Raw genomic sequence first — 13,863 nt, 5'->3', positions numbered from 1 at the left:
CTCTAGTTATAAAAGCAGAGGTGAGTTAAAATCTTATTGGGCCAGGGAGGAGGTGTGTGTGGGGAGGAGGAGAAGGGGAGGGATTGGGGTTTCCCGCTAATTTTGCTTCACACGATCGGTATCAAGTTATGTATGACCATGAATATACCTTATATAATTGCCTTAAGTGTGTAGGTAGACCAGGGATGATTTTGTGGGAAGGATGGGTGTGATATTTAATCTAACTAGCACAAGTGTGTCACCTCACATCGGAAGTCCTTATGAGTGACCTTCAGATAAGTTTGTTATCTCGGCCATAACGTGAACTAATAACCTACTATTTATCAGTTACAGCGTTCTCTTATTACCGGAACTGTGAGTCCTCTATTCCTCTTGTCCCTTGTCTTGAATTAACCATTGATAACTTCCGACACTTTCGGAGACATCAAGAGCTCACCAGTTGGGAAGTGAGTAGTAAAAATTGTAGAGGGAGACCAAGGGACGAATGCCGTAAACAGAATAAATAGCATGTTGGTTTCAGTAGTTACCTGGAGCTGAAGAGGCTTGCACAGAATAGGATAGCATAGAGAGCTGCTTCAAATCAGTCTGAAGACCATAACAACAACACACTAAGCGAGCAGTATAGAAAATAAAAAAGAAACTTTGGAAAGTAATTAAAGTCCAGGGAGAAGGAATAAAAACTTAGAGATATGTCGATGACGTCTTAATTCTCTCAGAGATTAAAAAGGTTCAAATGGTTCAAATGGCTCTGAGCACTATGGGACTCAACATCTTAGGTCATAAGTCCCCTAGAACTTAGAACTACTTAAACCTAACTAACCTAAGGACATCACACACACCCATGCCCGAGGCAGGATTCGAACCTGCGACCGTAGCAGTCCCGCGGTTCCGGACTGCAGCGCCAGAACCGCTAGACCACCGCGGCCGGCAGATGAAAAAGGACTTGGAAAATAAGTTCAGAGGAATAGATGGTGTCTTGAAAACAGATCATAAGAATAACATCAACAAAAGTGAAACAAAGGTAATGGGATGCAATAAAGTAACTTAGGCGACGCTCACTGAATTATATTAGGAAATGAGGTACGAAGAGTAGTAAATAAGTTTTGCTATTGAGTAGCGAAACAGCTGATGATGGGCGAAGTATAAAAGTTGTAAAACGCAGACTATCAATGGGAAAGTGTTTCTGAAAAACGTTTCTTGAAATAGAATATAGAGTTCTGTGTTAAGAAGACTGTTTTGGAGATTTTTGAGGATTATATGGGCAAATTGTGTAACTAATGAAGAGTTACTGAATCAGATTTGGGAGGAAATACATTTAGGGCATAACTTCACTGAAAAAGGATCAATTAATATGACACGCCCTGAGGCATTAAGCAATCGTCGATTTGGTAATTTGGGGGGGGGGGGGGATGTGAAAATGTGGAATAGCGTTTACAGCTGCGTGCATCATCCACTGTCCTCCTCCCTGCCCTCACAGGACATAAAGCATCATACTGTAGAAGGAGTGTAACTTTGTCCTCACAGTGACAGTGAAGTGCATGATACATTAACGACGTCAAGAGGTAGCGGAAATATACTTCATTGAGAGTGAAGTACAGTCTCAATGAAGTATGCATATTTTGATAAAGACCCAAAAATATATTAATAATGAAGCTTACATTACTGAACAATGTAAAATGACACTGAATGAGATTATAAAATTGCCTGACTAAGAGATAGTTATTACTGGACCGAGAGGCACGTCTCGGTCAATGACGAAAACCAACATGCACAAATAATCAGAGGACAAGCACAAAATGGCGAAATAAAACATGTGAGGACAAACAAGAGATATTCTGTAGTGGCAGCATGATGTCATCGGTCGTCCGAATGCTATCGTAATTACGAGTTGCCTTCGTAATTCTGATTGATGTGATTTCTACATTTACGTATACAGCCATCCTCTGCAAGCCACTAAAATGTGTAGTAGAAGGTACTTCCTACTGTATCAGTTATTTGAACTTATTCCCGTTCTGTTCATGTCTGGAGCACAGAAAAAAGGACAATTTAAATGCCTCTGCATGCGTTGCAATTAATTTAATCTTGTCCTTACGATTCCTAGGCGAGCGATAAGTAGGAAGTTGAGTACGTTCCTAGTTTCATCATTTAAGGCTAGTTCCTGAAATTTGTAATTAGACTTCAAGATAGTTTGTGTCTATCTTCAAGTGTCTGCAGATTCAGTTTTTTCCGTACCTCTGTGACGCTATCCCACAGATCAGACAAACCTGTGACCGCCGCGCGGGATTAGCCGAGCGGTCTTAGGCGCTGCAGTCATGGACTGTGCGGCTGGTCCCGGCGGAGGTTCGAGTCCTCCCTTGGGCATGGGTGTATGTGTGTTTGTCCTTAGGATAATTTAGGTTAAGTAGTGTGTAAGCTTAGGGACTGATGACCTTAGCAGTTAAGTCCTATAAGATTTCACACACATTTGAACAGCCCTGTGACCAGTAGTGCTACCCATTTCTGATGTCGATACTAGCGACAAGAATATCATTCAGTTTTCCTCCAATTAATCGACATCTTTCATCGACCTTCTGGTACCTGTATCACTCAGTTCAACTGTCTCAACATGTCACCTAAACAATAGGACTGAATGATCTGGAGACTACTGTACCAGCCACGGAAACGCGTCTTGATGCCAGAAGAATGCCAGTTTCAGTGACGCAGACCTCTTGATGTGGTTATTATTTAAAACACGGGTTTCGAAGAAAACGGCTAACTGCGCAGCCGGCTCTCATCTTCATAACCAAACTAAATGTGTTCATCTGCACAGTTTTGGGAGGCGTGGTTGGTTACGTTAGGTTGCCAGCACTATGTTCTTCTAACGCTCACAATGGCTTGGTGCATTCAAGAGCGAAAGGCCGTTCAAATTTAGCACAAATAGCTTCCTTACAACGGAAAACGCCTTTATTGGGGAAAATTAATAACTTTGAATTAATTAAAATTACGACCAGCATAAAGTATGGAATGTGTACCACGGTATCACTGCTGTTTGATACACTCGTTCCCCCTCGCAAGGTACTTACAATCGTGAATGAAGTTGTAGAAAAAATTAATTAGTATCGTAATATCATTGCTAGCTCCAAAGGCTTGTTAATCTCTAATTAACCTAATTCTATAATACACTAAGCGGGTTCAAATGGAGTAGGTTGAGGTAGTTATGCAGATATGAAGACGCTTTCTGAGGACAACAACAGCTACTACCTACGCTTAATTCTAATGTGGCGATAACAGTTTTCCGCCCTCGAAGAAAGTTGCAGCACAGGTATTGGAAGTGGAGGGTGTGGGTGGTGACCAATGGTTAAAGTTGTCAAGGCAGAACAAGGCTAGGCTATAAACAGTCTCAAGTAGAGGGAGGCTACATAAGTTAGGGGGGGGATGAAGCGGTAAGCACAAGATAATTTAGCCTGGGGAGCTGTTTGAAACCGGTCATTCCATTGACAAACACATCTACATCTACAGGGTTACTCTGCAATTCACACTTAAGTGCCTGGCAGAGGGTTCATCGAACCATTCATACTACTTCTCTACCATTCCACTCTCGAATTGCGAGTGGGAAAAAGGAACACCTAAATCTTTCCGTTCGTGCTCTGATTTCTCTTATTTTATTATGATGATCATTTCTCGCTATGTAGGTGGGTGTCAACAAAATATTTTCACATTCGGAAGAGAAAGTTGGTGACTCAAATTTCGTAAATAGATCTCGCCACAAAGAAAACCGCCTTTGTTTCAGTGTCTGCCACCCCAACTCGCGTATCATATCAGTGACACTCTCACCCCTATTGCGCGATAACGCGAAACGATCTTCCCTTCTTTGCACTTTTTAGATGTCCTCCGTCAATCCTACCTGGTAAGGATCCCACACCGCGCAGCAGTATTCCAGCAGCGGACGGACAAGTGTAATGTACATCTACATCTACATGATTACTCTGCAATTCACATTTAAGTGCTTGGCAGAGGGTTCATCGAACCACAATCATAATATCTCCCTACCATTGCACTCCCGAACAGCGCGCTGGAAAAACGAACACCTAGACCTTTCTGTTCGAGCTCTGATTTCTCTTATTTGATTTTGATGATCATTCCTACCTATGTAGGTTAGGCTCAACAAAATATTTTCGCATTCGGAAGAGAAAGTTGGTGACTGAAATTTCGTAAACAGATCTCGCCGCGACGAAAAACGTCTTTGCTTTAATGACTTCCATCCCAACTTGCGTATCATATCTGCCACACTCTCTCCCCTATTACGTGATAATACAAAACGAGTTGCCCTTTTTTGCACCCTTTCGATGTCCTCCGTCAATCCCACCTGGTAAGGATCCCACACCGCGCAGCAATATTCTAACACAGGACGAACGAGTGTAGTGTAAGCTGTCTCTTTAGTGGACTTGTTGCATCTTCTAAGTATCCTGCCAATGATACGCAACCTTTGCCTCGCCTTCCCCACAATATTATCTATGTGGTCTTTCCAACTGAAGTTGTTCGTAATTTTTACAAACAGGTACTTAGTTGAATTGACAGCCTTCAGAATTTTACTATTTATCGAGTAATCGAATTCCAACGGATTTCTTTTGGAACTCATGTGAATCACCTCACACTTTTCGTTATTTAGCGTCAACTGCCACCTGCCACACCATACAGCAATCTTTTCTAAATCGCTTTGCAACTGTTACTGGTCTACGGATGACCTTACTAGACGGTAAATTACAGCATCATCTGCGAACAACCTAAGAGAACTGCTCAGATTGTCACCCAGGTCATTTATATAGATCAGGAACAGCAGAGGTCCCAGGACGCTTCCCTGAGGAACACCTTATATCACTTCAGTTTTACTCCATGATTTGCCGTCTATTACTACGAACTGCGACCTTCCTGACAGGAAATCACGAATCCAGTCGCACAACTGAGACGATTCTCCATAGGCCCGCAGCTTGATTAGAAGTCGCTTGTGAGGAACGGTGTCAAAAGCTTTCCGGAAATCTAGAAATACGGAATCAACTTGAGATCCCCTGTCGACAGCGGCCATTACTTCGTGCAAATAAAGAGCTAGCTGCGTTGCACAAGAGCGATGTTTTCTGAAACCATGCTGATTACGTATCAATAGATCGTTCCCTTCGAGGCTGTCTCTTTAGTGGGTTTGTCAAATCTTCTAAGTGGTCTGCCAACAAAGCGCAGTCTTTGTTTAGCCTTCCCCACAATATTAACTAAGTGGTCTTTCCAAATTAAGTTGCTCGTAATTGTAATTCCTAGGTATTTAGTCGAATTGACAGCCCTTAGATTTATGCAATTTATCGTATACCTAAAATTTATCGGATTTCTTTTAGTAGCCATGTGGATGACCTCGCACTTTTCTTTTGTTTAGTGCCAGTTGCCACTTTTCGCACCATACAGAAATTCTCTCTAGATTATTTTGTAATTTGAATTGATCGCCTGATGATTTTACTAGACGGTAAAGTACAGCATCATCTGCAAACAATGTAAGGGGGCTGCTCAGATTATCACCTAGACTATTTATGTAAATCAGGAACAGCAGAGGGCCTATGACACTACCTTGCGGAACGCCAGATATCACTTCTGTTCTCCTGGATAATTTACCGTCTATCACTACGAACTGTGAGCTCTCTGAGAGGAAATCACGAATCCAGTCACACAACTGAGACGATACTCCATATGCACGCAAAACATCAAATCCTTAGGAGAGTGTGGGGCTTGATCTAGCTTTCCAAGTAAACAGTGTTATGTACAGCGTTTGTGCTATGACGTATGGAGAGGAGTGCGCACCTGCACCTCTGACAGGTTGAGGGCGGCGGCGATCTGGGAGCGCTCGGTGAGGCTGAGGTACTTCTTGGCGTGGAACTCTCGCTCCAGCTCCAGCAGCTGGTCGCTGGTGAAGGCGGTGCGCCGCCGCCGGGACTTGCTGCTGCCCACGGCCGCGTGCTGGATGTCGCCGCGCCTGTCTGCAACACAGCACCACAAAGCTCGAGTACCATCTGCAACTCACAGGAGTCACAACTATCTTGTGTTATTTATTGTTATTTCATTCCTGCAAAGGAGACTGGCCTGGCTGCATCGAATTATTTGCTTTTCAGCCGCACAAATAATGAAAACAACTATTCGGGAATGTTAGACATAAACGTGTAACTGTCACCTGGAAAAAGCAAAGTTACGAAACAAATCATTTGTTTGTTCGCAGGCACAGGTCTGCAGTCGGGATACACATTGAAAAGCCCGCACCACAATGCCTAAGACCCCTCTACTGGAGCCGGCGCAACAGCCCATCGATGAAGTGCAGTATCGTGGAGTTATACAGGGTGTTACAAAAAGGTACGGCCAAACTTTCAGGAAACATTCCTCACACACAAATAAAGAAAAGATGTTATGTGGACATGTGTCCGGAAACGCTTAATTTCCATGTTAGAGCTCATTTTAGTTTCGTCAGTATGTACTGTACTTCCTCGATGCACCGCCAGTTGGCCCAATTGAAGGAAGGTAATGTTGACTTCGGTGCTTGTGTTGGCATGCGACTCATTGCTCTACAGTACTAGCATCAAGCACATCAGTACGTAGCATCAACAGGTTAGTGTTAATCAAGAACGCGGTTTTGCAGTCAGTGCAATGTTTACAAATGCGGAGTTGACAGATGCCTATTTGATGTATGGATTAGTACGGGGCAATAGCCGTGGCGCGGTACGTTTGTATCGAGACAGATTTCCAGAACGTAGGTGTCCCGACAGGAAGACGTTCGAAGCACTGGGGAAGACCTAGAACTACGATGACACCTGCAATGTACGAGGCAATTCTTCGTGCAGTTGACGATAATCCTAATGTCAGCGTCAGAGACGTGTCTGCTGTACAAGGTAACGTTGACCACGTCACTGTATTGAGAGTGCTACGAGAGAACCAGTTGTTTCCGTACCATGTACAACGTGTGCAGGCACTATCAGCAGCCGATTGGCCTCCACAGGTACACTTCTGCGAATGGTTGATCCAACAATGTGTCAATCCTCATTTCAGTGCAAATGTTCTCTTTACGAATGAGACTTCATTCCCACGTGATCAAATTGTAAATTTTCACAATCATCATGTGTGGGCTGACGAGAATCCGCGCGCAATTGTGCAATCACGTCATCAACACAGATTTTCTGTGAACGTTTGGGCAGGCGTTGTTGGTGATGACTTGATTGGGCCTCATGTTCTTCCACCTACGCTCAATAGAGCACGTTATCATGATTTCATACGGGATACGCTACGTGTGCTGCTAGAACATGTACCTTTACAAGTACGACACAACATGTGGTTCATGCACGAAGGAGCTGCTGCACATTTCAGTCGAAGTGTTCGTACGCTTCTCAACAACAGATTCGGTGGCCGATGGATTGGTAGAGGCGGACCAATTCCATGGCCTCCACGCTTTCCTGACCTCAATCCTCTTGACTTTCATTTAAGGGGGCATTTGAAAGCTCTTGTCTACGCAACCCCGGTACCAAATGTAGAGACTCTTCGTGCTCGTATTGTGGACGGCTGTGATACAATACGCCATTCTCCAGGGCTGTATCAGCGCATCAGGGATTCCACGCGACGGAGGGTGGATGCCTGTATCCTCGCTAACGGAGGACATTTTGAACATTTCCTGTAACAAAATGTTTGAATTCACGCTGGTACGTTCTGTTGCAGTGTGTTTCCGTTCCATGATTAATGTGATTTGAAGAGAAGTAATAAAATGAGCTCTAACATGGAAAGTAAGCGTTTCCGGACACATGTCCACATAACATATTTTCTTTCTTTGTGTGTGAGGAATGTTTCCTGAAAGTTTGGCCGTACCATTTTGTAACACCCTGTATATTCGTTTTCAGCATCTGCCCTGGCTCGGCCTGAGACTGTAATTGCACGCTGTCACAGTATCCAGCCGGCGGCTGTGGCCGAGCGGTCCTAGGCGCTTCAGTCCGGACCTGCGCTACTGCTACGGTCGCAGGTTCGAATCCTGCCTCGGGCATGGATGTGTGTGATGTCCATAGGTTAGTTAGGTTTAAGTACTTCTAAGTCTAGGGGACTGATGACCTCAGATGTTAAGTCCCATAGTGCTTAGAGACATTTGAACCACAGAATCCATTCGTCCAAGTAGCGTATAAATAAATGACTACAACCAAACAGGCGTCACATGGATGTGTATCAACAGTGCATGTGGTTCATACAGGTGCCGATTACGCAGCTAGCTCACGTTCATCAGTGAAGTTTTTGCTGCAAGTTTACTAAGGTATTGTAGGATCTCAAAGGTTAGCAAGTGTGGTGCTGAAGCAATATGCTATCTGACTCAACAAATACGATTTTCGCTGATTTATGACAGTTGAGGGCTGGAGTGAAACTGTTTAGGCTATATTCCATCAGTTTATTTGATAGAACAATAGGTGAAATATCCATATATCCAAATACCTTTGAGGATATTTACGACAATTAAAGTGACCTGCAGTATTTTTTCAATGACGTTTCACCAAATTAAAGACGATGAAAAACCATTTTAGGTCAAATATAGGTAATGTAGACTGTCAAAACCAGCTATCTTGCCGATAAAATACGACACAGCTGCTAACTTTGACTTCAACGACATAACCAATGGGTGTGCTTCGCTGAAACCAAAGAAAAGGAAACTAAAATTAGAATAGAAACGTAATTTTAGGGAAGTGATATGTTCTCAACATTTTTTATTGACCCTTTCATTTCCTTCGAATTAAAAATTTATGACCATTTTTAGGAGGTTTATACAATTTGCAATTTATTTACAGCACTGATGCATTTCATTAGCTGTGTGTAATATTTTTCTTCTGTTTTTGTTATTGTGGACTTATGTCTGACGATTGCTTTGGTGCAGCTCTCCATGCTATTTTATCATGTGCAAGCCTCTTCAATTGTGCATATCTACTGCAAGCTACAGAGTGACCCAAAAGTCCATCAACTTTTGAAAATTCGAGAAATAATGTATGTACAGAGATAAAACTTGTCACACACCTGAAATGAGATGCTCAGACCGGCCAAAAGGTGGCGCTGGACAGCAAGATTAGTATCCTTTATAAAATCAGCTGTAGTGATAGAGGGAGTCAGATGCACCAGCAATGGCGGCAGGTTGACTTTATCAGAAAAGGCACTGTTGAAACTTCCTGGCAGATTAAAACTGTGTGCCCGACCGAGACTCGAACTCGGGACCTTTGCCTTTCGCGGGCAAGTGCTCTACCAACTGAGCTACCGAAGCACAACTCACGCCCGGTACTCACAGCTTTACTTCTGCCAGTACCTCGTCTCCTACCATCCAAACTTTACAGAAGCTCTCCTGCCATTCTGGAAAGGCACTGTTAGTATCGGAATGCAGGATCTGCTATTCCGTAGTCTATTGCCATAAAAAGGGTATTCGAAAGGGTAAAGGTCTTGTGCCAAGTGTCACTGTGAATAAAAAGATCACGATGTTACTTCATAGGCTTTCCCAGCGTAATACGCATTGAAAGTCTCTTCAGGTTTGCTGCCGGATTCTAAAATCAGCTTGATTCAATATTTCGAAGATCCAGCTGTTTGCCATCTTGTGCTGCTGAGTACCGCTGAGAACTGATGCCAAGGCTGCAAATCGACGTATTATATAATCCTCCGTACCGGACACGACGCATGCGCCGCCCATCACAGTTGCTGCCCTTCGAGACTGGGCAGGTGGCGCCACCCTTAGTAGAACACGGCGCCAACGATATATCGCACTCAGAGACGTTTTTAGAACACTCAGACTGGCCGCACCGAAGAAGGTTCCGTTTTGATGCGGGATAGCACGGGGTTCCACATCCTGGTAAGAGGAAACCAATTGTCTCTATTAAACAAATTATGCGCCAACCTAATTTCAATTGCCTCTTTCTAAACACTGCTCCCAAAACGGGAAGTGTTGACAACTATCACAGTTTTGTCAAATTTCACATGGTGTCCCTCGTTTAAGCAAAGTTCTGCTACCACCAATTATTCCAGCTGGTGTAGTCTCGTATGACGGCGATGTTCCTGGCACCTGTCATGAACTGTGCAAATCGAATAGCCAATGTAAGCCTTTCCACATTGACATAAAATTTTGCATATACCAGATTTCCTAAGTGCCAAATCATCTTTCACAGAACCGAAGCTTTGCCACTTCGTTGTTCTATTCAAAAATGTTGCTGTTAAATGAAAAGTACGTGGATTAGAAAAATTAGAAGGAAGGTCAGCGTTGGCAGTAATTTTGATGATTTATTAACAGCAAAATCGATGTTCGATCACATAATGATCATCTTCAGTGCTTTAGCGTACTAATTAAATCTCGTAGGCACTGGTGTCTAATTAGAAGCAGTATCAGAAGCTATGAAACGTTTTAGAGCTTCTGTTACTGCTTCTGACTAGACACCAGCGCCTACAAGATTTAATTTGCACGCTAAAACACTGAAGATGATCATTATGTGATAGAAAATCGACTTTGCTGTTAATAAATCACCAAAAGTACGAACAACGTTGACCTTTCTTCTAATTTTACTAATCATATGGTCGTTGTGCACACATCACTCTATGGAGTCGCCAGTTAATAAATACGTGGATGACAGTGCATGATGACAAAGCTTCGGCTCTGTGAACTGATGATTTGGGGCTTAGGGAGTCTGGTATATACAGAATTCCATGTCGATGTGGAAAGGCTTAGATAGGCCTTTCGATTTGCACAGTTCACTACAGGTGTATGGAACATCGCCGTCATACAAGGCTACAACAGCCGGAAAAATCGGCAGTAGCAGAAAATTGCTTAATCGAGGGAACCCGTGTGAAATTTGACGAAACTGTTATAGTTGCCAACACTGCCCGTTTTTGAACAGTGTTTTTAAAGAGACAATTGAAACTAGGTTGGCAGATAATTTTGATTGATAGAGAGAATGGGTTTCCTCTTAGCAGGACATGGACTCCCGTACTATCCCACATCAAAACAGAACATTCTTCGGTGCGGCCAGTCCGAGTATTCGAAAATCGTCTCTGAGTGCGATATATCGTTGGCGCCAGGGTTCTACTATTGGCGGCGCCACATGCCCAGTGTTGGGGAGCAGCAACTGTGATGGGCGGCGCACGCGCCGTGTACTGTATGGAGGCCTATATAAGATGTCTATTTGCAGCCTTGGCATATCCAAGCCAAGGCACGCTCCCGACTCCGTCTCCTCAAGCTCCTTTACGGGCGTACGTGGGGTCTGGACCCCTCCACCATCCTCCACACCTATAAATCCCTCATCCGCCCTATCCTTTGTTACGCCCATCCGGCCTGGATCTCCGCCACCCCTACCTTTTATAAATCCCTCCAAATCCTTGAACGCCATGCTCTCCACCTCACCTATCGCACCCGTCTCCCCTTCCCCACGCGGATCCTGTACAATCTCATCCCTTTCCCCAACCTCCTCCTTTTCCTTGAAAGGATACGGATCCTGTACACCTCCCGCAAACTCGATCCTCCTCACCCGCTTGTCTTACCCATCCTCTCCCACCCCCGCCCGCTGCCGCGCCTGTATTCCCACGTCCCACCCGGTCTCCATCTCTCCACCCTCCTTACCCTCTCCCAAGGTGGCTTCCACCAGCTCCCCCTCCCTGATGATGTCCTCCTCCCCTCCATCTACCCCTCCTATCAACTTTGATCCTCCCCCCACTTCCTGTGTCCTTTCCTTTAGGCACCCTCCCTCCCTTCCTTTTCCTTCTCCCCCGTCCCCTCCCTCCACCCCTCTTCCCCCCGGGCTTCCCCTCCCCCTTCCTCCCTTCCCCCTGTCTCCCCTGCCCATGGAATCTGCTCTCCCCTCTCCCTCTCCCACCCCCCTCCTCCTCTCTTGGCAGGTCCCCAGACTCCTACACGGTTAGTGAACATTCGCGCGCCGGAGATCAACGCCTCGTGTTCTGTGTGTGCCGTCGTTTTGTGCTTAAGTGGTTCAGTGTTATTCGTTTTGTGCACCTACGTTCACGTGTGACAATTTTCGATTCTGTCTGTGTCCAAGTGTCTGAACAATTTTATCTTGGACTCTACGCCCGTGAACGGCACCTTGTATTTTAAAAAGTGTTTGTCTCCGTTTATATGTCCACCATCTTTTTTCTCTAATTGTCTTCATTGTATCTTTGTGTTTTTCTGCGGCCAAAGAGCGGCGTAGTCTGCTGCTGCAGGCCTGCCTGTATAGAGGTTTCAAAATGGCAATAAAGAAAAAAAAAAGCCTTGGCATCACTTCTCAGCGGGACTCAGCAGCAGAAGCAGCATTCTCCTGAAGATGGCCAACAGTTGGATCGCCGAAATATTGAATCGAGTCGATTTTAGGATCCGGCAGCAAACCCGAACAGACTTTCTTAGACTAGGATGTTCGAAGCCACGGGTTTCTTAGATGATCCCATAGTCACATAGACAAAAGTATTACCGCTGTTCGGACAGTTCAGGAAGATATGGAAAATTTATTGAGCTCATCACCACATCGGTGTGGGTGTTTCAAAAAAGGGGGAAGATGATTATTGGTTGGTTGACGTATTGTGAACCGACGAAGCTAAATTCACAGTCCAAGGGTCTGTCAACACCCACAACTGCCAAATTTGGGGTACCGAAAATCCTAGAACTGTCGTGGAAACTGCATTACATGACGAGAAAGTACTGGTGTGGTGTGTATCTGCCATATCAGTCGTAATCGCACTCACTTTCTTCGAGGAAATGTGGGACATTGTGTCTCAAACTGTCAGCGGGACGGTGCAAGGCATGCCGATATGTTACACAGCCTCATCATCCCTAGTCTGGCTGGCAATCCCTCTATACCTATTCCTAGGCTGTACAGTGCTGTTAACAACACTGTCGCGCGACAATTATTGCTGGTGAATGACGGCCGAAAGAAATGGTTCAAATGGCTCTGAGCACTATGCGACTTAACTTCTGAGGTCATCAGTCGCCTAGAACTTAGAACTAATTAAACCTAACTAACCAAGGACATCATACACATCCATTCCCGAGGCAGGATTCGAACCTGCGACCGTAGTGGTCGCTCGGCGCCAGACTGTAGCACCTAGAACAGCACAGCCACTCTGGCCGGCTATGATGGCCGACTTGTTGCACATGTGTTATGAAGAACATCATCTTTGGTAAAAATCAATTGTCATGCTAATTATTGCTTTTTTGTCATATGAAATATCATCTATTGACCATTTTGCAGCCGGCCGAGGTGGCCGAGCGGTTCTAGACGCTTCAGTCAGGTACCTCGCGACCGCTACGGTCGCAGATTCGAATCCTGCCTCGGGCATGGATGTGTGTGATGTCCTTAGGTTAGTTAGGTTTAAGTAGTTCTAAGTTCTAGGGGACTGATGACCATAGATGTTAAGTCCCATAGTACTCAGAGCCATTTGAATCATTTCAAACGTGTGAGTCAATTTTTATCTCTCTACCTATATTACTTCGTGAATTATTAGATTTTCAAAAATTAATGGACATTTGGATCACCCTGTACATCGATTTGAACATGCTTACTGTATTCAGGCATTGATCTCCCTCCAATTTTTTTACGTGACTCGTCCATTGCCAAATCGACAGTTTCTTGCTGCGTCATATGTCCCAGCAACCGATCGCTTCTTTTTCGCCATTTCGATTTATTTCTTTTCTCATCGTCCTATCTAATTTCAGCATTCTCCTAAAACATGACAGTTCAAAAGCTTCTAGCTTCTATTCTGCAGCTCGTGGTCTAGTAGGTAACATTGCTGCATCTGGATCAGAGGATCCAGGGTTCGATTCCCATAGTGGTCGGGGACTGGATGTTTGTATTTCCCTCGTCATTTTATCATTATTCAGGAAAG

At 44.5% G+C, this 13,863-nt stretch overlaps 1 protein-coding gene across 1 annotated transcript in view; it reads right to left on the bottom strand.

Moving 5' to 3' along the window:
* LOC126470747 (homeobox protein GBX-2-like) overlaps nt 1–13,863 on the bottom strand; it is a 466,454-nt gene that overhangs the window by 113,397 nt on the left and 339,194 nt on the right. The window contains exon 3 of the mRNA XM_050098754.1: nt 5,818–5,993. Coding sequence (XP_049954711.1) covers nt 5,818–5,993 — 176 coding nt within the window. The remainder of the gene's footprint in view (nt 1–5,817; nt 5,994–13,863) is intronic.

Source organism: Schistocerca serialis, chromosome 3, assembly GCF_023864345.2.
Source record: "Schistocerca serialis cubense isolate TAMUIC-IGC-003099 chromosome 3, iqSchSeri2.2, whole genome shotgun sequence".
NCBI classification, from domain to species: domain Eukaryota; kingdom Metazoa; phylum Arthropoda; class Insecta; order Orthoptera; family Acrididae; genus Schistocerca; species Schistocerca serialis.
This window is presented reverse-complemented; position numbering and strand designations above follow the sequence as displayed.